A 26655-nucleotide genomic window follows, 5' to 3' on the forward strand; every position below is an offset into this window, starting at 1 on the left:
ATATTCGTGGCTCCGGATTGGCCAAGAAGGACTTGGTAACCGGAACTTCAAGAGATGCTCACGGAGGATCCGTGGCCTCTACCTCTAAGAAGGGACCTGCTCCAACAAGGACCCTGTCTGTTCCAAGACTTACCGCGGCTGCGTTTGACGGCATGGCGGTTGAACGCCGGATCCTGAAGGAAAAAAGGCATTCCGGATGAAGTCATCCCTATCCTGATCAAAGCCAGGAAGGATGTAACCGCAAAACATTATCACCGCATTTGGCGAAAATATGTTGCGTGGTGCGAGGCCAGTAAGGCCCGACGGAGGAAATTCAACTGGGTCGATTCCTACATTTCCTGCAAACAGGAGTGTCTATGGGCCTGAAATTGGGGTCCATTAAGGTTCAAATTTCGGCCCTGTCAATTTTCTTCCAAAAAGAACTAGCTTCAGTCCCTGAAGTTCAGACGTTTGTAAAAGGGGTACTGCATATACAGCCTCCTTTTGTGCCTCCAGTGGCACTTTGGGATCTCAATGTAGTTTTTTGGGTTCCAAAAGTCACATTGGTTTGAACCACTTAAATCTGTGGAGTTAAAATATCTCACATGGAAAGTGGTCATGCTGTTGGCCCTGGCCTCGGCCAGGCGCGTGTCAGAATTGGCGGCTTTATCCTGTAAAAGCCCTTATCTGATTTTCCATTCGGACAGGGCGGAATTGAGGACTCGTCCTCAGTTTCTCCCTAAGGTGGTTTCAGCGTTTCACCTGAACCAACCTATTGTGGTGCCTGCGGCTACTAGGGACTTGGAGGACTCCAAGTTGCTAGACGTTGTCAGGGCCCTGAAAATATATGTTTCCAGGACGGCTGGAGTCAGAAAATCTGACTCGCTGTTTATCCTGTATGCACCCAACAAGCTGGGTGCTCCTGCTTCTAAGCAGACTATTGCTCGTTGGATTTGTAGTACAATTCAGCTTGCACATTCTGTGGCAGGCCTGCCACAGCCAAAAATCTGTAAATGCCCACTCCACAAGGAAGGTGGGCTCATCTTGGGCGGCTGCCCGAGGGGTCTCGGCTTTACAACTTTGCCGAGCAGCTACTTGGTCAGGAGCAAATACGTTTGTAAAATTCTACAAAATTGATACCCTGGCTGAGGAGGACCTGGAGTTCTCTCAATTGGTGCTGCAGAGTCATCCGCACTCTCCCGCCCGTTTGGGAGCTTTGGTATAATCCCCATGGTCCTTACGGAGTCCCCAGCATCCACTTAGGACGTTAGAGAAAATAAGAATTTACTTACCGATAATTCTATTTCTCGTAGTCCGTAGTGGATGCTGGGGGCCCATCCCAAGTGCGGATTGTCTGCAATACTGGTACATAGTTATTGTTACCAAAAAATCGGGTTATTGCTGTAGTGAGCCATCTTTTCTAGAGGCTCCTCTGTTATCATGCTGTTAACTGGGTTCAGATCACAAGTTGTACAGTGTGATTGGTGTGGCTGGTATGAGTCTTACCCGGGATTCAAAATCCTTCCTTATTGTGTACGCTCGTCCGGGCACAGTATCCTAACTGAGGCTTGGAGGAGGGTCATAGGGGGAGGAGCCAGTGCACACCAGATAGTCCTAAAGCTTTCTTTAGATGTGCCCAGTCTCCTGCGGAGCCGCTATTCCCCATGGTCCTTACGGAGTCCCCAGCATCCACTACGGACTACGAGAAATAGAATTATCGGTAAGTAAATTCTTATTTTTACATCTTCTGTTTACCAACATACTGTGCAGTATTTTACATGTCATTTCAGCCTATACAGGGGTTGCTTTATTTGCATTCTTCATGTAGATTAGTTATTTTTTATTTTTTATATGTATATATTATATCATGTTTTGATTAGCTTTATTTTCATAGTAAATTGCAACATTCTTATGTAATTGATAGTTTGTGGTGTGTGTTGCATTATAAGGACTACTTTGGGTTTTAGGTGGACTGTTGTATAATGAACGGATTCTTAGTCATTTGTTTTTTGCTGGGGGAGGGCAGGGATTGTAGGTTTTGATTTAGCACTGTATAAAAATTGATTTTCACGTTTATGACAACCCTGTCACAACCCAGGAACAAATCACCAACAGAGCTTAACATCTTTTTTTTTTTCCTTTTTCTTTGCCACTGGTAATTCATGAATGGCAGAAAACTAAAATGAGAACAAGACTCTGTTATTGCCACTTTCAACAAAGAATAATATTCCATCTCACCTTTGTCCAGAGAAAATTGTGTCACCATGAACCATCTTCAGTCTAACCCACATGTCTTGCCCTGTTGTCGTTGCTGCTATTCAAACAGAATGCAGCAGCCCTGGGTGGAGTACACACCAACAGAAGATGAATGAAGCCGTGAGAAGATAGTACATCCTGTTATTAACGGGGGGGGGAAAAACAGTTTTCTCTAACGTCCTAGTGGATGCTGGGGACTCCGTCAGGACCATGGGGAATAGCGGCTCCGCAGGAGACAGGGCACAAAAGCAAGCTTTTAGGATCACATGGTGTGTACTGGCTCCTCCCCCCATGACCAGGTTACTTCTGGGAGTGATCTTGTGACCGAAGAAAAAAACAGGGAATGTACTGCGATAACGCTAGTGTTCTACTTATACAGTATGTTATATTTACACCTATCAATTTTACACAAGTTGTTAACATTTAAATATTATTCTGAAAATGTATTAACTGTGCTTTTTAGCAAGGCTTTCTAATAACTTTTATATTAGAAGTAATTGTTAGTGTTACTGAGCATCTGGTGATGTCACTGAATCTTGTAAAACCAGGTCACACTAAGAATGAACAGAGCTGCTGTTGCATTGGTAGCATCTGGCAAATGAATCTGGATTGTCTGAATGGGTGTGGATCATTAGTTCGACCAGTATTAGTTCAACAGTCACTAGGTTGGCCCCATACGGTCATCATGCACATGGTCGACAGGGTCAAGTGTTGACGTGTAAAATGTAGACACCTGAAAAGGTCCACAGGTACAAAAGGCTGACAGAAATTGTCAACACAGGTTTTCTTTTTATTGTTGGGTGTTATTTTATTATTATTATTATTATTATTATTATTATTATCCTTTATTGATATGGAACCACAAGGGTTCCGCAGCGCCCAATTACAGAGTACATAAATAATCAAACAGGAAAACAGCAACTTACAGTTGATGACAGTATAGGACAAGTACAGGGTAAATAAACATAGTTACATCAGCAGATGACACTGGGATAAGTATCAGGTGGCAGAATACTGCTGGATGTGGTGCAGTTGAAGATTATTAAAGTAAGAAAGGATAAGTACATGAGGGCCCTGCTCGTGAGAGCTTACATTCTAAAGGGGAGGGGTAGACAGACAGGGGTGACACAGACGGGGTACATAGAGAGCGCAGAACAGAGGGTTAGGATGAGATTTGGCTGGGTTTGGTGAAGAAGTGGGTCTTGAGAGCCGTTTGAAGTTTTGTAGAGAGGTGGAGAGTCTGAGGGGAGAGGTAGGGAATTCCAAAGAAGTGGTGCAGCACGTGAAAAATCTTGGAGGTAGGAGTGGGAGGAAGTAATCCGTTGGCAGGAGAGTCGGCGTGCATTAGCAGAGCGAAGAGGACTGGTGGGAGTGTAAAGGGAGATAAGGTCAGAGATGTAGATGGGAGAGGAGTGGGTGAGGGCTTTGTAAGCGAGTGTGAGAAGCTTGAAATGGATTCTGAAAGGGAAGGGAAGCCAGTGAAGGTCTAGTAAGAGAGGAGAGGTGGACATAGTGCGTTTGGTGAGGAAGATGAGCCGGGCATCAGCATTGAGGATAGATTGGAGTGAAGAGAGGTATTTGTCAGGAATGCCAGTCAGGAGGAGATTACAGTAGTCCAGTCTGGAGATGACCAGTGAGTGGATAAGAGTCTTAGTAGCATCCTGGGTCAGAAAGGGTCTGATCCTGGAAATATTTTTTAGATGAAAACGGCAGGTTTGTGAGAGGTGCTGAATGTGTGGTTTGAAGGAGAGGGATGAGTCAAGGATTACTCCAAGACAGCGCACTTGGGGGCTAGAGGAGATAGTAGTGCCATCAATAGATAATGAGATTGTAGGAGGTGAGGGAGGGAAGATGATCAGCTCGGTCTTAGACATGTTAAGTTTAAGAAAGCGCTGGGACATCCAGGAAGAGGAAGCAGAGAGACAGTTGGAGATATGAGTGAGGAGAGCAGGGGAGAGGTCTGGAGAAGAAAGATAGATTTGGGTGTCATCAGCATAGAGATGATATTGGAAACCAAAAGAACTAATGAGCTTACCTAGTGAGGACATTTAGAGAGAGAAGAGGACCACGGACAGAACCTTGGGTTACCCCTACAGTTAGTGGAAGTGTGGGGGAGGTGGAGTCATGAGAGGAGACAGAGAATGAACGGTCAGAAAGGTAGGAGGACAGCCAAGAGAGGGCAGTGTCACGCAGACCAATGGAGTGAAGGATTTGCAGTAGGAGAGGATGGTCCACAGTGTCAAAAGCAGCAGAGAGATCAAGTAGAATAAGTAGAGAGTAGTGTCCCTTAGATTTCGCAGCATGGAGGTCATTGCATACTTTTGTAAGGGCAGTTTCAGTGGAGTGGAGAGGACGGAAGCCAGACTGGAATGGGTCAAGCAGTGAGTGTGAGGGAAGAAAGGAAGTAAGGCGGTTGTAGACAATACGCTCAAGGAGTTTGGAGGCAAAAGGGAGGAGAGAGATGGGTCGGTAGTTGGAGAGAGCGTTTGGATCAAGGGTAGGTTTTTTAAGAATAGGAGAGATGAGTGCATGCTTGAAGGCAGAGGGGACAGTGCCTGATGAGAGGGAGAGATTGAGAAGGTGGGAAAGATAGGAACAAGCAGAAGGAGAGAGGTAGCGGAGGAGGCGGGAGGGGATAGGGTCAAGTGGTGAGGGGACAGGAACGAATGAGGGCCATGACTTCCTCTCCAGATGCATGGGAGAAAGATGTCAGAGTAGGTGCGAGGGATGGGGAGGGTTGGTAATGGATGGGAAAAGGCTGGTTACTGATGGTCTGGTGTGATGTGATGTCCTGACGTATGGAGTCAATTTTGGATGTGAAGTAAGTTTCACAGTCAAGAGCAGAGAGTGAGGAAGGGAGATGAGGTGGAGGTGGGCAGAGGAGTGAGTTGAGAGTGGCAAAGAGGCGCCGGGGGTTGGAAGACTGGGAGGAGATGAGGTTCTTGAAGTACGACTGTTTAGCAAGAGAAAGGGCAGCACTGAAGGATGAGAGCATAAGTTTGAAATGGAGGAAGTCTACCTTAGAGCGTGATTTCCTCCAGTGTCGCTCAGCATTACGTGAGCATTTTTGCAGATATCTGGTGCATTTGGTGTGCCAGGGTTGAGGTGTTAATTTGCGAGGGTGAATAGTGGTTGGTGGAGCAACAGAGTCAAGTGCAGAAGTAAGGGATGCATTGTATGTGGAAGTGGCTTGTTCAGGGCATGAGAGAGAGAATAGAAGAGAGAAGTGAGTCAAACGGAGGAAAGGAATGTGTTGTCAATAGCTTCAATGTTACGCTTAGTGATGGTAGCCTTAGGAGGTAGAGATGGGGAAGTCGAGAGAGATGTTAAAGGAGAGCAGGTGGTGGTCAGAGAGGGGAAATGGGGAGTTGGAAAAATCAGAAATATCACAGCGGTGAGTGAAGACCAAATCCTGTGAGCTCCCATTCACATAGGAGGGTGAGGAGGTCCACTGGGAGAGACCAAGTGAAGAGGTGAGGTTAATGAGTTTAGATGCAGGGGATTGTGTGGGGATGTCAATAGGGATGTTGAAATCGCCTAGGATAATGGAGGGAATGTCAGAAGAGAGGAAGTGAGGAAGCCAGGAAGCAAAGTTGTCTGAATTTGGAAGCAGTGCCAGGGGGGCGGTAAATGACAGCTACTCTAAGATGGACTGGTTTGAAGAGGCGTAAGGCATGGATCTCAAATGTAGAGAATGTAAGGGATGGTTCTGGTGGTAAGAGTTGTTAGGAGTAACTAGACGGTAAAAGGACCCCAACACCACCCCCATGTCGACCCCCAGGTCGGGGTGTGTGTGTGAATGTGAGGCCCCCAGCAGAGAGAGCAGCAGGAGAAATAGTGTCAGAGGGCGTAATCCAAGTTTCAGTAATGGCTAGTCTGTGTAGGGAGTTGGAAATGAAAAGGTCATGAGCGGGGACCAGTTTGTTACAAACAGATCTGGCATTCCAGAGGGCACAGGATAGGGGGTATGAGTTTGTGAGAGAGATGTGAATGAGATTATCAGGGTTGCTGTAGCGATGAGGTGAGATTAACTTTGAGGGCAGGGATGATGAGAGAGTAGTGATGGTACGGGTGCCTGAGCTAGGAGGGGAAACTGCAGGAGGTGGGCAGGGAGGGAGGTCAGTGTGATGTGGATGGGGGTGTGGGGAGGTGACAGGGAAGGGAGAGAGGGAGCAGGGCTGAGTTGTGGGGTAGCAGTACCATGGGGCAAAGGTGAATGAAAGTGGGGTAACAGGAAAGGAGGGGGAAGGAAACAGGGATGAAGGGGAGACAGAGGAGAAGGTGTAGGAGACTAGGGTGGAAGGATAAAGATACATTATTAGGTAGACACTGAGTGATGTGGGGAGTATAAGTAAGCCTTGACATAGGGGGTCATTCTGAGTTGTTCGCTCGTTGCTGATTTTCGCAACGGAGCGATTAAGGCAAGCATGCGCATGGTACGCAGTGCGCAAATGCCCTAAGTATTTTAGCACAAAACTTATATTTATTCACGTCCGAACTAAGAATTTTCATCGTTGAAGTGATCGGAGTGTGATTGACAGGAAGTGGGTGTTTCTGGGCGGAAACTGACCGTTTTCTGGGAGTGCGGAAAAACGCAGGCGTGCCAGGAAAAAACGCGGGAGTGTCTGGAGAAACAGGGGAGTGGCTGGCCGAACGCAGGGCGTGTTTGTGACGTCAAACCAGGAACGAAACGGGCTGAGCTGATCGCAGTGTAGGAGTAAGTCTCGAGCTACTCAGAAACTGCTAAGAATTTTCTATTTGCAATTCTGCTAATATTTCGTTCGCAATTCTGCTATGCTAACATACACTCCCAGAGGGTGGCGGCATAGCGTGTGCAATGCTGCTAAAATCTGCTAGCGAGCGAACAACTTGGAATGAGGGCCATAGTGTTAAGTGGGTAAATAGGTTGAGGGAAAGTGGAAGTAGGAGAGGAGACAGTAAGGGAATCAGAGCAGAAGAATTGCAGAAATACAGGTGAGAAAAGCAGTGTAGGCTCAATGGATGTAGATTTAGTATGAAATGAGTCAAAAGCGTAGATAAAGTGGGTGCAGAAATGTATTTGGCCTGTAAGATATGAAAGGATTGTGAGAGGGTTAAGAAGCAATGGTAATTCTGTTTGAATTTTTTAAGTGTTTGTAGATGAGAAGAAGAACTCACAATTGTCCCAAAGAAGATCTTTAAGATCCTGATTATGGATGGAAACTTGATCTTACATATGTTCCTTTGTGCAAATGGGTTGCATAGTGTTCACAGAGTGAAAGTTGGAGGGTGATAATTTTGCATATACAGTTGATATTGATAAGTAGTTCATCTGTAGTTGTTTGTGTTGTTTAAGGTTTTATTTCAGTTTTCTCTATCGTCCTAGTGGATGCTGGGGTTCCTGAAAGGACCATGGGGAATAGCGGCTCCGCAGGAGACAGGGCACAAAAAGTAAAGCTTTTCCGATCAGGTGGTGTGCACTGGCTCCTCCCCCTATGACCCTCCTCCAGACTCCAGTTAGATTTTTGTGCCCGGCCGAGAAGGGTGCAATCTAGGTGGCTCTCCTAAAGAGCTGCTTAGAGAAAGTTTAGCTAGGTTTTTTATGTTACAGTGATTCCTGCTGGCAACAGGATCACTGCAGCGAGGGACTGAGGGGAGAAGGAGTCAACTCACCTGCGTGCAGGATGGATTGGCTTCTTGGCTACTGGACATCAAGCTCCAGAGGGACGATCACAGGTACAGCCTGGATGGTCACCGGAGCCGCGCCGCCGGCCCCCTTGCAGATGCTGAAGACAGAAGAGGTCCAGAATCGGCGGCTGAAGACTCCTGCAGTCTTCTAAAGGTAGCGCACAGCACTGCAGCTGTGCGCCATTTTCCTCTCAGCACACTTCACACGGCAGTCACTGAGGGTGCAGGGCGCTGGGAGGGGGGCGCCCTGGGAGGCAAAATGAGTACCTATAAAGGCTAAAAATACCTCACATATAGCCCTAGAGGCTATATGGAGATATTTAACCCCTGCCTGATTTCTCAAAATAGCGGGAGACGAGCCCGCCGGAAAAGGGGCGGGGCCTATCTCCTCAGCACACGGCGCCATTTCCTCTCACAGCTCCGCTGGTCAGGACGGCTCCCAGGTCTCTCCCCTGCACTGCACTACAGAAACAGGGTAAAACAGAGAGGGGGGGCAAATTTATGGCGATATTTTTATATAACAAAGCAGCTATAGGGGAGCACTTATTATAAGGCTATCCCTGATATATATATAGCGCTTTTGGTGTGTGCTGGCAAACTCTCCCTCTGTCTCCCCAAAGGGGCTAGTGGGTCCTGTCTTCATTAGGAGCATTCCCTGTGTGTCTGCTGTGTGTCGGTACGTGTGTGTCGACATGTATGAGGACGATATTGGTGTGGAGGCGGAGCAATTGCCAAATATGGGGATGTCACCTCCTAGGGGGTCGACACCAGAATGGATGCCTTTATTTATGGAACTACGGGATAGTGTCAACACGCTAAAGCAGTCGTTTGACGACATGAGACGGCCGGACAATCAATTAGTGCCTGTCCAGGCGACTCAAACACCGTCAGGGGCTGTGAAACGCCCTTTGCCTCAGTCGGTCGACACAGACCCAGACACAGGCGATGACTCCAGTGGTGACGGTGACGAATCAACCGTATTTTCCAGTAGGGCCACACGTTATATGATTTTGGCAATGAAGGAGGCGTTACATTTAGCTGATACTACAGGTACCACTAAACAGGGTATTATGTGGGGTATGAAAAAACTACCTATAGTTTTTCCTGAATCAGAAGAACTAAATGACGTGTGTAATGAAGCGTGGGTTGCCCCTGATAAAAAGCTGATAATTTCAAAGAAATTATTGGCATTATACCCTTTCCCGCCAGAGGTTAGGGAGCGCTGGGAAACACCTCCTAGGGTGGACAAGGCGCTAACACGCTTATCTAAACAAGTGGCGTTACCCTCTCCTGAGACGGCCGCACTTAAAGATCCATCAGATAGGAGGATGGAAAATATCCAAAAAAGTATATACACACATGCAGGTGTTATACTACGACCAGCTGTAGCAACTGCCTGGATGGGCAGTGCGGGGGTAGTTTGGTCAGAATCCCTGATTGAAAATATTGATACCCTGGACAGGGACAATATTCTACTGTCGTTAGAACAAATAAAGGATGCATTTCTTTATATGCGTGATGCACAGAGGGATATATGCACACTGGCATCACGGGTAAGTGCTATGTCCATTTCGGCCAGAAGAGCTTTATGGACGCGACAGTGGACAGGCGATGCGGATTCAAAACGGCATATGGAAGTTTTGCCGTATAAGGGGGAGGAGTTATTTGGAGTCGGTCTATCAGATTTGGTGGCCACGGCTACAGCCGGGAAATCCACCTTTCTACCTCAAGTCACTCCCCAACAGAAAAAGGCACCGACTTTTCAACCGCAGCCCTTTCGTTCCTTTAAAAATAAGAGAGCAAAGGGCTATTCATATTTGCCACGAGGCAAAGGTCGAGGGAAGAGACAGCAACACGCAGCTCCTTCCCAGGATCAGAAGCCCTCCCCGGCTTCTACAAAAGCCTCAGCATGACGCTGGGGCTTCTCAAGCGGACTCGGGGACGGTGGGCGGTCGTCTCAAAAATTACAGCGCGCAGTGGGCTCACTCGCAAGTAGATCCCTGGATCCTGCAGATAATATCTCAGGGATACAGGTTGGAATTAGAGACAGATCCACCTCGCCGTTTCCTGAGGTCTGCTTTACCAACGTCCCCCTCCGAAAGGGAGACGGTGTTGGAAGCCATTCACAAGCTGTACTCTCAGCAGGTGATAGTCAAGGTACCTCTTCTGCAACAAGGGAAGGGGTATTATTCCACTCTTTTTGTGGTACCGAAGCCGGATGGCTCGGTAAGGCCTATTCTAAATCTGAAGTCCTTGAACCTGTACATAAAGAAGTTCAAGTTCAAAATGGAGTCACTCAGAGCAGTGATAGCGAACCTGGAAGAGGGGAACTTTATGGTATCCTTGGACATCAAGGATGCGTATCTCCACGTTCCAATTTACCCCTCACACCAGGGGTACCTCAGGTTCGTTGTACAAAACTGTCACTATCAGTTTCAGACGCTGCCGTTCGGATTGTCCACGGCACCTCGGATCTTTACAAAGGTAATGGCCGAGATGATGATTCTTCTTCGAAGAAAAGGCGTATTAATTATCCCATACTTGGACGATCTCCTAATAAGGGCGAGGTCCAGAGAACAGCTAGAGATGGGATTAGCACTGTCTCAAGAAGTGCTAAAACAGCACGGGTGGATTCTGAATATTCCAAAATCCCAGTTAATGCCGACAACTCGTCTGCTGTTCCTAGGGATGATTCTGGACACGGTTCAGAAAAAGGTTTTTCTCCCGGAGGAAAAAGCCAAGGAGTTATCCGAGCTTGTCAGGAACCTCCTAAAACCAGGAAAGGTGTCTGTACATCAATGCACAAGAGTCCTGGGAAAAATGGTGGCTTCTTACGAAGCGATTCCATTCGGCAGATTCCACGCAAACTAAGAGCAATATACAATGCTCTAAACCAGGCAGAACCTCTGCTTCAGGGAAAACCGGTATTGATCCAGTCGGACAACATCACGGCAGTCGCCCATGTGAACAGACAGGGCGGCACAAGAAGCAGGAGGGCAATGGCAGAAGCTGCAAGGATTCTTCGCTGGGCAGAGAATCATGTGATAGCACTGTCAGCAGTGTTCATCCCGGGAGTGGACAACTGGGAAGCAGACTTCCTCAGCAGACACGATCTTCACCCGGGAGAGTGGGGACTTCATCCAGAAGTCTTCCACATGCTGGTAACCCGTTGGGAAAGACCAATGGTGGACATGATGGCGTCTCGCCTCAACAAAAAACTGGACAGGTATTGCGCCAGGTCAAGAGATCCGCAGGCAATAGCTGTGGACGCGCTGGTAACGCCTTGGGTGTACCAGTCGGTGTATGTGTTTCCTCCTCTGCCTCTCATACCAAAAGTATTGAGAATTATACGGCAAAGAGGCGTAAGAACGATACTAGTGGTTCCGGATTGGCCAAGGAGGACTTGGTACCCGGAACTTCAAGAGATGATCACGGAAGATCCGTGGCCTCTACCTCTAAGGAGGGACTTGCTTCAGCAGGGTCCCTGTCTGTTTCAAGACTTACCGCGGCTGCGTTTGACGGCATGGCGGTTGAACGCCGGATCCTAAAGGAAAGAGGCATGCCGGAAGAAGTCATTCCTACTTTGATTAAAGCAAGGAAGGAAGTAACCGTGCAACATTATCACCGAATTTGGCGAAAATATGTTGCGTGGTGCGAAGATCGGAGTGCTCCGACGGAGGAATTTCAACTGGGTCGATTCCTACATTTCCTGCAATCAGGATTGTCAATGGGTCTCAAATTGGGATCTATTAAGGTTCAAATTTCGGCCCTGTCGATTTTCTTTCAAAAAGAATTGGCTTCAGTCCCTGAAGTCCAGACCTTTGTTAAGGGAGTGCTGCATATACAGCCTCCTGTGGTGCCTCCAGTGGCACCGTGGGATCTAAATGTGGTTTTGGACTTCCTAAAATCTCATTGGTTTGAACCACTAAAAAAGGTGGATTTGAAATATCTCACATGGAAAGTGACCATGCTTCTAGCCCTGGCTTCTGCCAGGAGAGTGTCAGAATTGGCAGCTTTATCTTACAAAAGCCCATATCTGATTTTCCATTCGGACAGGGCAGAACTGCGAACTCGTCCGCATTTTCTCCCTAAGGTGGTGTCAGCATTTCATCTGAACCAGCCTATTGTAGTGCCTGCGGCTACAAGTGACTTGGAGGACTCCAAGTTACTGGACGTTGTCAGAGCATTAAAAATATATATTGCAAGGACAGCTGGAGTCAGAAAATCTGACTCGTTGTTTATATTGTATGCACCCAACAAGATGGGTGCTCCTGCGTCTAAGCAGACGATTGCTCGTTGGATCTGTAGCACAATCCAACTTGCACATTCTGTGGCAGGCTTGCCACAGCCTAAATCTGTAAAGGCCCACTCCACAAGGAAGGTGGGCTCATCTTGGGCGGCTGCCCGAGGGGTCTCGGCATTACAACTTTGCCGAGCAGCTACGTGGTCAGGGGAGAACACGTTTGTAAAATTTTACAAATTTGATACTCTGGCTAAGGAGGACCTGGAGTTCTCTCATTCGGTGCTGCAGAGTCATCCGCACTCTCCCGCCCGTTTGGGAGCTTTGGTATAATCCCCATGGTCCTTTCAGGAACCCCAGCATCCACTAGGACGATAGAGAAAATAAGATTTTACTTACCGATAAATCTATTTCTCGGAGTCCGTAGTGGATGCTGGGCGCCCATCCCAAGTGCGGATTATCTGCATAAGTTGTACATAGTTATTGTAAACTAATTCGGGTTATTGTTAAAGGAAGCCATCTTTCAGAGGCTCCGCTGTTATCATACTGTTAACTGGGTTTAGATCACAAGTTGTACGGTGTGATTGGTGTGGCTGGTATGAGTCTTACCCGGGATTCAAAATCCTCCCTTATTGTGTACGCTCGTCCGGGCACAGTACCTAACTGGAGTCTGGAGGAGGGTCATAGGGGGAGGAGCCAGTGCACACCACCTGATCGGAAAAGCTTTACTTTTTGTGCCCTGTCTCCTGCGGAGCCGCTATTCCCCATGGTCCTTTCAGGAACCCCAGCATCCACTACGGACTCCGAGAAATAGATTTATCGGTAAGTAAAATCTTATTTTTCATCCAGTTTAAGTCCAGGCTTTGATATTAAAATTATATATCTGCTCCCTTTGAGCCTACTCCCTTGGAGTCTTACACCCTGGATCAATCAGCCAACTATACTCTAATATGAACTAACATTAACATGTGTAAGGTATAGGTTCACTGATTAAAACCCCACCCATTGCCCAACACCCACTGGTGGGCAATAAAAGCTAAAACAAACAAATAATGATATGGGAGGAGGACATCCCAAAATTCCCCAAATATCTAACAATGAAACAGCCTAAATTCTGCATATAACAATAACTCCAGATTACCTAAGCAAAACAGACACTGCAGGCTATAGTATCCTAGTTCACTGTGCAGCTGCTGAGAGTTGTAGTAATTGGTTTGATTACCTAAGCAAAACAGACACTGCAGGCTATAGTATCATAGTTCACCGTGCAACTGCTGAGATTTTGTATGTTGAACCATTTAAAAGCCAAATTAGTGGAAAGGTTCCCTTGCGGGTATGCTTCAGGCAAAGTGCCAGGCTCCGCTACTGCTGCGCTTGACACAGGTTACTATTCCCAATCGTAGTCCATGTGAATGGTAAAGAATGAAAAAGTAAAAAAAAAAAATGTTGACCATTTGCATGTTGACCCTTTAACCATGTCGACTGAATGTACCTGTCAACCAAATAGGGTTGACCTATTGACTGTCAACCTATTATCCTGATGCCGTCAGGACAAGGCCTTCCACCTTCTCAGTCTGTGGAGACTCCTGCCATTCAGGCAGCCAGGGCGTTATGTCCTGACTGCTGAGAATGCTGGGAGTTGAGTCCTACTCGCCATGGCAACAATTGATCTGGGGGCGGATGAATGGGATGGGGGTTGCCTAGAGATTGTGACACAACCACTCCTTCATAATGACACAACCGCACTTCCTTTTTATAGTCTCTTTATTCCAAAAACAGAATATAGTCACGTTGAGAGATATATATGCAGAGACATTCTATCATTATTTTCCTAGTTATATATCTGCCTGGATACATTTGTTATGAAACCATATTAAGTTTGTACTTTAAGACACATTTTGACATCTGGAACAGGATCCCCCTGTTTGTCCAGGGCTCCATAGTAGTTTTATAAGTAGAGGACATAAAAGAGTGCATTTACACTGTAGTGCTAAAAGTCATGGGACAGTAGTATGTAAAGGTAATGGTAGGAGTCGCCACCGTACTGTGAGGTCTTGAAAATGGCCAGACCTGCATCAGTTTTAATCTGACATCTGGTGAGTCAGTTTGAACACCAGCTAGGCAATGTGAATTATCGGAGTTCAAATGGGGCATGATAGTGGGTTCCCAATGGAATGGACATCCCATTTCAGAAGTTGTGCAGATATTCAACATTCCTCAGTATACAGTGTCAGATGTGTATCGGCAAAAGCTCATTAACGCCCACCATGGACCGCGCAGTGGCCGACCACGAGTGCTTAATGATTGTGATCAGCAGTGTCTGGCCAGAATTGTCTTTTTTAACAAACAAGTGACACTAACTTAAATCACATCTGCATTCAATTCAGGAGATACCAGACACATATCCTGCAGGGCAGTGCAGCGTTATTTTAGCTTCCATGGAATATGGGAGCAGAAGACCCACCAGAGTGCCCCTGTTAACACTACGACACCAAACGCAGTGCCTCACCTGGGCTTGTGACATCACTAATTGGACCCTGGAAGACTAACAACATGTGACATGGTCTAATGAGTCATGGTTCCAGTTTTAGACCAATGGAAGGGTTTGGGTGTAGAGCAGACCCCATGAGGCCATGGACCCCAATTTCAACAAGGCAATGTGCAGACTGGTGGTGGTTCCATAATGGTGTGGGATGTGTTTATGGGGCAAAGGTTGGGTCCGCTGATCCGCATGAACACGTCATTGACTGGTAACTTATATGTTGCATTGCTTGATGACCATTTGCATCCCTTCATGGACTTTATGTATCCCCACAATGATTAAATTTTGCAGCAGGATAATGCACTGTGTCATCGGTCCCAAGGTGTCCAGAACTGGTTTGAGGAGCATGGAGAGTTTTCACAAATGGTGTGGCCACCACATTCGCCTGACATGAACCCGATCAAGTATCTATAGGATGTGATAGAGAGGTCCATTCGCACCCAAGGTCCGGCACCTACAAATATCAGAGGTCTTCCGTTCACGTTGAGTTACTGCACTTCGAAATTTCTTCAGTACAACATATAATACAAAGTATAATAGTATCTTTTAATTTAGTTTTAGAATCTACATTTTATTTCTGTCTGTCATGACTGGTTTTTGTGAACTCGGCGTGTATGTGATATCCGTGCGGGTAACTGGAGGACTATGTGTATATTTGGCAGGTCTGTGGGATTCAGTGAGGTAAAGTAGTAAGGAGCAATCCCTGACCGGGGATCGAACCCTGGCCTCAGCAGAGGGAGTCGTATCCTGACCACTGAATCACCAGGGACTTGGTGTTGATAGCAGGATGGTGAATGTATTGGTGAGAACGAAATCGTTATACTGTAACAGGAGTAGGTGTTTGTGTACTCAAGGTTACTATGAAATAGGTTCTCTGGAGTTGCGCAGAACTGGGAGGAGAGCTGAAGACGTTAAACCGGACTGGTTACTGGTGAGACTGAGAACCGCACTGTGAACCTGGCTGGGTACCGGTATAACTGGAACGCAATTGTATGTAGAACAATGACTGTGGCTGTGACTTTGAAACGAGGCTGAAGATGAACTGAAGACTGTGGCTGTGTCTTTAAGACTAGACTGAAGAATACTGTGACTGTGTCTTTAACACGTGAGTGAAGAATACTGCGGCTGTGTCTTTAAGACGAGATTGAAGAATACTGCAGCTGTGACTTTACGACGAGACTGAAGAGTACTGAAGCTGTGTCTTTAAAACGAGACTGATGAGTACTGCGGCTGTGGCTTTAAGACGAGACTGAAGAATACTGCAGCTGTGTCTTTAAGATGAGACTGATGAATACTGCGGCTGTGGCTTTTTGACGAGACTAATACTGGATATAACTGGTAACCCAACTGTAATCAAGACTGGGTAGCAAAAGAGCAACATTTTACAGGTACCAAAGTAAAAGTGTTACCTTTTAGGGAGCTCAGCTTCTAAGCTCACACAGAGCTGTGCGACACAAGGAACTGGCCAATTCTGTAGCACAAGTCTCTTTACTTATACTTCCTGGTCCTTGGTCATTGATGAACAGAGTCTGGTGATTCAGAGAGTCTCAGGCTGGCACATGATTGGATAGCTCCAGGTTAGGCTCTGATGTGGAGTGAGGCCTAGCAGGCCGAAAAAACACTGAAGCCTAAACTCCTAAAATAAACAGAGGATGCTGACTTTTAGGCCTAAACTCCAGAATGAAGAATCAAAATGCTGCACACAGCTGATTACTGATTACTTAGAGGAATTCCTACTCAGATGGCTAATCAAGGTAAACAAACACAGATTTACAGTCTTCCTGGTGAGCTGAAAAGATGCAAGTTACAAGATACACTGAGGTTCGCCCCAGAATATGAGAAATACAGTCAGGATCGTGACACTAACCTTTCAAATTAGAAAAGTGGGACAAGTTAGACATCCAAATATGCTGTAACTTCTTCACAGAAATGTATGCCCGTTTCTACGCAACCATTTAAGTTTTAGTAGTCATTCCTATTGAAAGGTGTTTCTGGTTGTTTTAGACTTGCACATAAAGAACCATATTACTCTTTAAAATGTATTTTAAATTTTTTGGGAACTACTTGAAATTAATTGCTGAAAGTAGCAGAAAAAATAATGATTTGAGTATGAAGTAAAAATGGTTGGAGTCCTCTTTTAATTGGAAACCTTGGCTGTCGTTTAAAAATAAAAATAGTGCTGTGCACAGCAGTGTCTCTTCTCAAAGATAGCCAAGTTCCCTTGGAGAAGGTAACTTATGATAGAATCTTTCAATATAGAAGAGTTTCTACATGGTAGAGAAGAAAAAGTCATTTTAGCGATCTAAGGAGGATGAAAAGTATTAAACCTAGAGGACATGCACCTAAACTTGAGGGTATTATTATCTTCATTATATACAACCAAGTGTCCATATTGCTGTATAGTGAAAATGACAAAGGTATAAACAAACAATACAATAGAAAAAAGGCAAAATAGATAATGATACAAACATTTGCACTCAATGACCCAATGTTCCGGGAAGGTTGGACAGAAAGGATCAGAGTCACTAACTGTAAATGGAAGTGCACTGGAGACAGAGAGTGTGAGGTGACAACCAAGATGTTGAATGGTTCTGTTCATGTGAGCTTACTGTCTAAGGGGTTTTGAGGCGAACTGGGAAGAGTTGAAGGAGGGAGGACCGAGGGCATGACTTGAGACTGAAGAAAGCTGGTAGGCTTTAATAAACAGGTTTGTTTTCATGGTGCTTTCAAATCCATCCAGACTGGTAGACATTGTAATAGGGCATGGTAGTAAGTTCAGTAGAAGGTTAGCAGCACAGGAGAAGTCTTGGTAGCATGAATGGAAGAAAGTAATAGGCATTGCTGCAATAATATGGAGAGGAGGTGAGAGGGACTGTGGATTGAGATGGTGTCAGAGATGCAGGGAGGGAAGGAGCTTAAATTTTGTAGGGTATTTAATTGAAAGAAAGGAGAGATTGAATCAAATCAATAAGATATGAAGAAGGGAGAGGTCGGAGAAAAGACCATAGTTTAGGAAATTGTAGTCTAGTTTGGAGATGACAAGGGTATAATTAAGAGATTTGGTTGCTTCCAGGATGAGGAAGGGGTTGACATTAGAGATGTTGTATAGGTAAAAGTAGTAGAATTTGATGATTTAATGAATGTGGGGAGTAACGGAGAGGGAAGAGTCAAGGATGACACCAAGGCAGCAGACTTGAGGGACATTAGAAATAGTAGCATCAGAATAGTGGAAGGTAAGAAACTGTGGATGTGGGGAATGGTGGGAGGGAAAAAAATGTGGGTGTGGGGAATGGTGGGAGGAAGGAAACTGTGACTGGAGGGAAGACTATATGAGCAGTCTGTGGCTGAAGCATTGACTATAAGCTCAGACTTAGACATTTTTAACTTAAGAAATTGCTGTGATATCCATTACAGTATGAGATGGAACAAAGACAGTTGGAGATGAGAGGGTTGAGAAGTAGATGTGTGTATCATCAGCATAAAGGTGGTTTTGAAGATGGAAGGAGCTGATAATAGCACCAAGGAAGGAAGTGTAGAGAGTGAAGAGAGTGGAGCCAAGGCCATAGAGGCTAATTCTCTGAGTTTGGAGCAAAGCAAAAAAGTAACTTTGCCATGCTGTACTGCGGGAGAGGCAGATTTAAAATGTGTAGAGTGGTTTAGCCTTGGAGAGAGATGAAGTGAACAGAGTAGTACACTCCCTTTTCAGAGCCATGTGTACAGAGGGGGGTCATTCAGGTGCGGTTGATAGCGCTGTATGTAAATGCAGCAGGAGGTGTCTGTTACATGCAGACACCTCCTGCCACAGTAGTGATTTGAGTTGTGTTCTAGGATGCAGCATTAGATCTCCCACCTTTGGACGGCTTGCGGCACCCATGGTAACATGCAAGCCGCCTCTCGCAGAGGCCAGGATATCTCTGTCCTACGACGGAGATCCCTGAAATCTTCCCACCCCCTATATTGTGCTTGCATTTTCACAAACTGAGGTCATCGCTGAATGAGGCACAGATGTTGCTTTCACAGTCTCCTGGCAAGTACTTTATGATGCAATTGCTTCAGTAATATAAGCTAGTGTACAGTTGGCAAAACAACTCACGTCTAGATGTTTTCCATTTGCCCTGTGATGTAGATGTAAGTTTTATGCAATATCCTTGTTAAAGATGCACACAAAATAGGCCTCCTTTAGGCATCTGGTTAGAATCCTGACGGTCGGGATCCTGGCTGTGAACAGTCAGACGCCGGCGTCCCGAATAGGATCACAATACTGGTGCTGGGACCCTGATGGAGTCACTGCTGGGCCGCCGGAGAGGTTAGGTTTAGGCTGCGGGGCAGGGTTAGGGTTTGGCTGTGAGGTGGGGAGGTAGTCTGCAGGGAGGGGGGGGGGGGGGTTAGGGTTAGGTTGCAGTAAGGGAGGATTAGGGGGGTGATGGGTACCTTGCTTTCTGACCCTTGTTAGGATTCTAAACAGCGGGATGCCACCTAGAACACACATAGGTATCAGGGTCATCTGGATAAAGTAGTCTTGTGCACATGTATTTGTCAGCTAAGAAATGCAGCAATTCATTATAACTTCAATGCATCATGGAACTTATTCACTACAGTTAATTAATATGAGAAAACGCAAAATACTTTTTTTTTTTTCCTTCTTAATTAGCTCTGCTTACCTCCTTCAGCCACACATACTGCTGTGTTATATCCATGGCCTGACCCATGCACAGCTTGGAAGAACTGGACTACAGGAGCTAATTGGCCCATGACCTCATTAGGGAGCTTGAGGAATGGGGTGAGGCTATGCACACGTGTTGGTACATTGTACTACATGACTGGAAATAATCTGAACTGTAACCATCCTAATCTACATTTATTTATTTTTATAAACGTGCATGAGACTGGGGATACTGCTTCACTTTCATTTTATAATGTTATCATTATGATCTCCATGCATTGTGCAGAGGAGGTCATGTGACCCTGAAGTCAGCTGCTCCAGTCTTATTCTCTACTTTGTAACAAATCAGAGAATAAAGCTGGGCACACCATGCGATGGTGTTACCCAGCGACGGTGCAGCTACTTACCACCACTGCTCACACTATACAATATATCATATGACTGCACAATGTATCGTTACATACTGCATGAAAAATACATTGCATCATCTGTAAGATCGTCTCATATGACATGCAGCACATCAGATGGGACAATCCAATTAACACCGGCTTAGAATGATGGATCGCAGACACACACTATGCAATGTGTACAATATAGAGTATCGTTCTGTATGATATATCACATAGTGTGTACCCAGCTTATCATTTATTATCACATTGTCTTGTTGACAACACTGGTGAACATGTAGGAGTAAATTTACTAAGAATCGTGTTTGTCCAAGTTTGCATTCTTGCGTGAGTTTAGCTTGTTTCATAAACTCTTGAGATTTACAGTAGGACTAAAGGTGCCAGAGGGCCCTTACTAGTTCCTGGCATGTTGGCACTTGTGGTTCTCCAAGTGCAGGCATGCGGGGCAGCTTTGCGGGGACCTGTAGTCCCACTCTGATGAACAATATTTTACTCTGCTTCAGCCCAAGGGAGGGGGGACCCTTTTATTAGGGGACCCCACTTCCCGAGGAATGCCCGGCCTGAGCTCACTAGTTGGGGGAGGTTAATGTTTTGGCCAAGCAACCCCATGAATCATGTCCCCAAACTACCGTATAACCTCCCCACTGGTTGAGCCCGGTGCTGGTTACCGGAAACACGTGGGACCCCATACTGTTTTCCCCATTTTTCAACGACCTGAAATGGCTCATATGTCTGGTGCTGGTTATACATTTGTGAGAAGGGACTCTGCACATTTTTTTAATCTTATTTTTTAACAATTTAATTATGGTGTAACACACAGATGCACTGCACAGATCATACTGATTCTTTTTTATGACTCCTTACAGCTAGAGATGCCAAAGAGGAGAGGAAAGGCTAGTCACTGCTGATTGCGGATTGACCCCTTTTGCTAATAATAATTAATTAGTATGCATGCTGAATTATGTGAAGTTGTGGCCATCTAGTCAGGATGCTGTTAAAATGCTGACTGTCGAGATCCCAGTGTTCAGGATACCGATGGCAACAATGCCGGCAGCCAGGATCCTGGCACACCAGGGCTATTCCCACTCAAGGGTGTCCATGTCACCCATAGAGTGGAAATAGATCCTGTGGCAAGCGTAGGGAGCCCGCAAGGGGGCTCTTAGCACTCGCCCCACTGCCGGCATTCTGGCGGGCTAAATGCTGCTGTCGGAATACTGACAGCCGGCATTCCGCCCGCCGAGATAACATGTAACCCCCATCTAGTCATTATTATTTAATTGATATTTCTATTTGGAGTTATTTTTAAAGGTAGTAACATGCCTGTAATAAATTTTTACTTGTACTTTTTATTTGTGTTAGTATTTATTGATTAATATTATTTTAAGCAAATTGCTTACCAAATAGTTAGAGGGCGGTATTCAGTTCTTTTCACCCCCTTCTACACCCGTTCTGTTTCTGCTGATGGGTGTGGTATAATCATTTCAGCTTGCTACTCCCGCGTTAGCGAGGGCACCCAACCCGTTAAGCAGCTAAACCTGATTACTATGGGCACGATATGCGCGATAACGGAGATCACTTGAGATAGGAGTATGGGCGTGATATATGATTTGAATACCGCCCAAAATGTCTTGTGGGGTTGTCATGACAAGGTAACATAGTTTCTGAGGTTGAAAAAAAGACAATTTGTCCATCGAGTTCAACCTGTTAGTGATCTCCTATACTGTAATATTTTTAAGACTAATTTTAACTGTGGTGAATGTTTAGCCGTTATGTCAAATACTCCCTTTTTGTATTTATTTTATTTTATTACTATAGTGCATAGCTTACCCACAATAACCGTGTATATCCTTATCCATTAGGAATTTATCTAGCCCACTCTTAAAAGTAATGACCAGGTCCGCCATTACTACTCTCTCAGGCAGGGAATTCCAAACACGTATTGTGTTACTGTGAAGAAACCTTTCCATCTCTGTGTGCGAAATTTCCTCTCCTCTAACCTAAGCGGGTGTCCTTTGTGATGATCTTACCAAAAACAAATCCCCCGCTAGCTCTGTGTATTGACCTCTTATACTGTATATTTGTAAATGTTACTCATGTCTCCTCTTAATCTCCTTTTTTCCAGTGCGAACATGCCTAGCCTAGCAAGCCTTTCTTCGTATTCTAGTGTCTCCATCCCCTTAATCAATTTGGTCACCCGTCTCTGAACTTTTTCTAGTTCCAGGATATCCTTTTGTAGTGTGGTGCCCATAATTGTGTACAGTATTCGAGATGTGGCCCACTAGTGATTTGTATAATGGGAGTATAACACACTCATCCCTTGTATCAATGCTAATACCTTGTTTGCCTTCCTTGCTGCAATCTTACTTTGGGTACTACTGCTAAGTTTGTTATCTATGTGAACACCTAAGTCTTTTTACAGTACAGAATCCCCTAGTTTTTCTCTATTTAGTATGTAGGTAGTATTTGTGTTCTTGCTACCGAAGTACATTACCTTACATTTGTCTATATTGAATCGCATTCTACATTTTGCTACCCATGTTTCCAATTTAAATAAGTGGTTCTGAAGAGACTCCACATCCCCCTCCGAATTTATAACCTTACACAGTTTGGTATTACAGGTTGAGTATCCCATATCCAAATATTCCGAAATACGGACTTTTTTGAGTGAGAGTGAGATAGAGAAACCTTTGTTTTCTGATGGCTCAATGTACATAAACTTTGTTTAATACACAAAGTTATTAAAAATATTGTATTAAATAACCTTCAGGCTGTGTGTATAAGGTGTATATGAAACATAAATGAATTGTGTGAATGTAGACACACTTTGTTTAACGTACAAAGTTATAAAAAATATTGGCTAAAATGACCTTCAGGCTGTGTGTATAAGGTGTATATGTAACATAAACGCATTCTGTGCTTAGATTTAGGTCCCATCACCATGATATCTCATTATGGTATGCAATTATTCCCAAATACGGAAAAATCCCATATCCAAAATACCTCTAGTACCAAGCATTTTGGATAAGGGATACTCAACCTGTATCTGCAAAAATTGACACAGTGGTCACTAGACCTACTTCTAGATCATTTATGAAAATGTTGAACAGTAGTGGTCCAAGTACAGACCCTTGTGGCACACCACTTAGTACTTCAGTCCATTTCAAAAAAAGTTCCATTTACCACCACTTGCTGCTCCCTTTTATCCAAACAATTTCTAACCCAAGTGCATTTTGTGCCTCCCTAGCCCAAGTTCTCTCAATTTGTAGATAAGTCTCATGTGAGGTACTGTATCGAAAGCTTTAGCACAGTCTAAAAAGATTACATCCACCTCTTTACCCTGATTTAGGTTCGTACTAACTGTTTCATAAAAGCCTATTAGGTTAGTTTGACATGATCTATCCTCCACAAATCAATGTTGGCTCCCATTGATAACCTTATTGGTTTCAAGGAACTCCTGTATTCTATCCCTTAAAAAACCTTCCAGTTCTTTCCCCACTATAGATGTAAGACTTACTGGTCCATAATTACCCGGTTCACATTTACTTCCCTTTTTAAATATCGACACTACTTCCGCTATACACCAGTCTTTGGGAACCATGCCTGATGTAAGTGAGTTATTGAAAACTAAATATAGGGGTCTTGCTATTTCGGAGTGTAGCTCCATGAGAACCCTTGGGTGAATTCCATTGGGACCAGGTGACTTATTAATCGTATTTTTTTTTTAATCGACCACAGACTACTTCCTCACTTAATTACTTCCTCCCTTAAGTAAGCATTTAGCAGTGGGGCATTATTATTGCTATGTTTATGCGTCAATCCCGCCATACGGTCCTTTTTTGTGAATACAGACGAGAAAAACTTGTTTACATTTTCCGCTAAGTCATTGTCATCTTTGATTAGGATGCCCAACTTGCCTTTTAAAGGGCCTATACTCTCTTTTTTTTAATCTTTTACTGTTGATGTATTTATAAAACTTTTTGGGGTTTGATTTACTTTCCTTTGCTATTAGCCTTTCCATTTCTATTTTAGACACTCTGTTCTTTTTTTGCATATTTAATTACAATCCTTATAGTACTGGAAAGACTCAGCCTTCCCGTCCGATTTATACCTTTTGAATGCTCGCCTCTTTTTGGCATTTAGTTCCTTAATCTTTTTATTAAGCCACATTGGTTTGGAATTATTACTCAATCATTTGCTGGTTAGATTGTTTTCTGGAACTAGTGCATACTGGGCCTAATTCAGATCTGATCGCTATGCTGCGTTTTCGTACAGCGGGCGATCAGGTCTAAACTGCACATATGTATGCACCGCAATGCGCAGGCGGTTCGCACGGGTACAAAGCAGATCGCTGCTCAGCGATGGGTTTATGCGAAGGATCCATTCGCACGGGCGTTTGCAAGGAGAATGACAGGAAGAAGGCGTTTGTGGGTGGTAACTGACCGTTTTCTGGGAGTGTTTGGAAAAACACAGGCGTGTCCAAGCGTTTGTAGGGAGGGTTCCTGACGTCAATTCTGGTCCCAGACAGGCTGAAGTGTTCGCAGCGGCTGAGTAAATCCTGGGCTACTCAGAGACTGCACAAAATCTGTTTGCACAGCTCTGCTGCACATGCGTTCACACACTTGCAAAGCGAAAATACACTCCCCTATGGGTGGCGACTATGCGAACGCAGGACTGCATAAAAACCCTAGCGAGCGAACAGGTCTGAATTAGCCCCATAGTACAGTATAAGTATAATTTTGGATTAAAATGTGTGTTCCAGCTGATGTGCAAGCTACAGGGGCAATGTAGCCATTTTTGAACAATATCTTGTATTAAAAAAAAATTGTTGCTGTGTTTTTAGTTTTGTTATAACTATTCAGTATCCACCAGTGGGGTGAATAACTGTTTTCTAGATAGCATATCCATGCCACATTTTATTTAAGTATTTAATAAAGTTCTGTTATATATTTTTTTATCCTTTAGGTATCAGACTGTTTTTTTTTTTTGTTTTTTTTTTTTTTATCAACTTGGAAACTTTATATCATTATTGCCAAAATGTTAGTATTTCTTCTATTAACAATTCTGAAACAGTGAATAATGGCCCTCATTCCGAGTTGTTCGCTCTGTAATTTTCTTCGCATCGCAGCGATTTTCCGCTAATTGCGCATGCGCAATGTTCGCACTGCGACTGCGCCAAGCAAATTTGCTAAGAAGTTTGGTATTTTACTCACGGCATTACAAGGTTTTTTTCTTCGTTCTGGTGATCGTTGTGTGATTGACAGGAAGTGGGTGTTTCTGGGCGGAAACTGGCCGTTTTATGGGAGTGTGTGAAAAAACGCTGCCGTTTCTGGGAAAAACGCAGGAGTGGCTGGAGAAACGGGGGAGTGTCTGGGCGAACGCTGGGTGTGTTTGTGACGTCAAACCAGGAACGAAACTGACTGAACTGATCGCAGTGGCAGAGTAAGTATCGAGCTACTCAGAAACTGTAAAGAAATTTCTATTCGCAATTTAGAGAATCTTTCGTTCGCAATTTTGCTAAGCTAAGATTCACTCCCAGTAGGCGGCGGCTTAGCGTGTGCAATGCTGCTAAAAGCAGCTTGCGAGCGAACAACTCGGAATGAGGGCTAATGTATCAAAATAAATTTTCGCTATCTAAAGTCATATTAAGGCATCTCCTTAAAGTAAGGTTTTGTTCTGAAGACATTAAACAAAGAGGAAGAACAGTGTGACTCAGTTTTCCTGGGAGTAGTCCTGATCAATGTGTGTGTCTCTCTTTGTGTCCTTAGGTCTCCCTTATGGATGGGAAGAAACATACACAGCAGATGGTATCAAGTACTTTATCAAGTGAGTAGTTGTGCTAAGCAATGTAAGCAGTTTGAGTCGCACCTTGCTGGGAATACGTTACAGAAGTACACACAAAAGGATGCATTTGGCACGCAGGGAGTTATAGATTGATAAAAGCTGATTTGCTTTAGAGGGAGAATATTCCAAACACAGAACTGTGGTAAGTGGTGTTTTGGTGACCTCTACAGAGTGAGCAGTGCTGTATTACACAAAAACTACCTCATCGGTATGGCATGCAAAAATATTTGAATTATTTAAAATACAAGCCATATGTAATATCTGTATATCTCATACGTCCTAGAGGATGCTGGGGATGCTTCAAGAACCATGGGGTATAGACGGGATCCGCATTAGACATGGGCACTTTAAGACTTTAAATGGGTGTGAACTGGCTCCTCCCTCTATGCCCCTCCTCCAGACTCCAGTTAGATTATGTGCCCAGAGAGACTGGTCACACACTGAGGAGCTCTCCTGACTTTCTCGGAAAAATACTTTTGTTAGGTTTATTAATTTCAGGGAGACCTGCTGGCAACAGGCTCCCTGCATCGTGGGAGTGAGGGGAGAGAAGCAGACCTACTTCTCTGAGTTCAAAGGCCCTGCTTCTTAGGCTACTGGACACCATTAGCTCCAGAGGGTCTGATCACTTGGTCCGCCTAGCTGCTTGTTCCCGGAGCCGCACCGTCACCCCCCTCACAGAGCCGGAAGATAGAAGCCGGGTGAGTATGAGAAGATCAGAAGACTTTAGTGATGGCAGAAGACGCGTTTGAGGTACCGCGCAGCAGTCGCGCTGCGCGCCATGCTCCCACACATAACACGGCACTGCAGAGTGCAGGGCGGGCGCCCTGGGCAGCATGAAAGACCTCAAATAGCGACTGGCATAAGTTAAAACAGTGCCTAGGCACTAGTTAAGAGACCCCCGCCAGTATAAATATAAGTTTAAGCGGGACTGAAGCGCACCATGTAGTGGGCGGGGCTTAGCCCACACAGCTCTGACCAGCGCCATTTTCTCTTCACAGAAGCTGCAGAGACGCTGGCCCTGACCTCCACACTGCTGTGCAAGTAACAGGGTGCAAAACGG

General features: G+C 45.0%; 1 protein-coding gene across 4 annotated transcripts in view; it reads left to right on the forward strand.

Moving 5' to 3' along the window:
- The window catches only part of STXBP4 (syntaxin binding protein 4), a 506433-nt gene that overhangs the window by 383278 nt on the left and 96500 nt on the right, over window positions 1-26655 (forward strand). For all 4 annotated transcript variants that reach the window (XM_063961265.1, XM_063961264.1, XM_063961266.1 and 1 more), the window contains one exon: window positions 25520-25577. In XM_063961265.1, coding sequence (XP_063817335.1) covers window positions 25520-25577 — 58 coding nt within the window. The remainder of the gene's footprint in view (window positions 1-25519; window positions 25578-26655) is intronic.

This window comes from Pseudophryne corroboree, chromosome 3 (genome assembly GCF_028390025.1).
Source record: "Pseudophryne corroboree isolate aPseCor3 chromosome 3, aPseCor3.hap2, whole genome shotgun sequence".
Classification (NCBI taxonomy): domain Eukaryota; kingdom Metazoa; phylum Chordata; class Amphibia; order Anura; family Myobatrachidae; genus Pseudophryne; species Pseudophryne corroboree.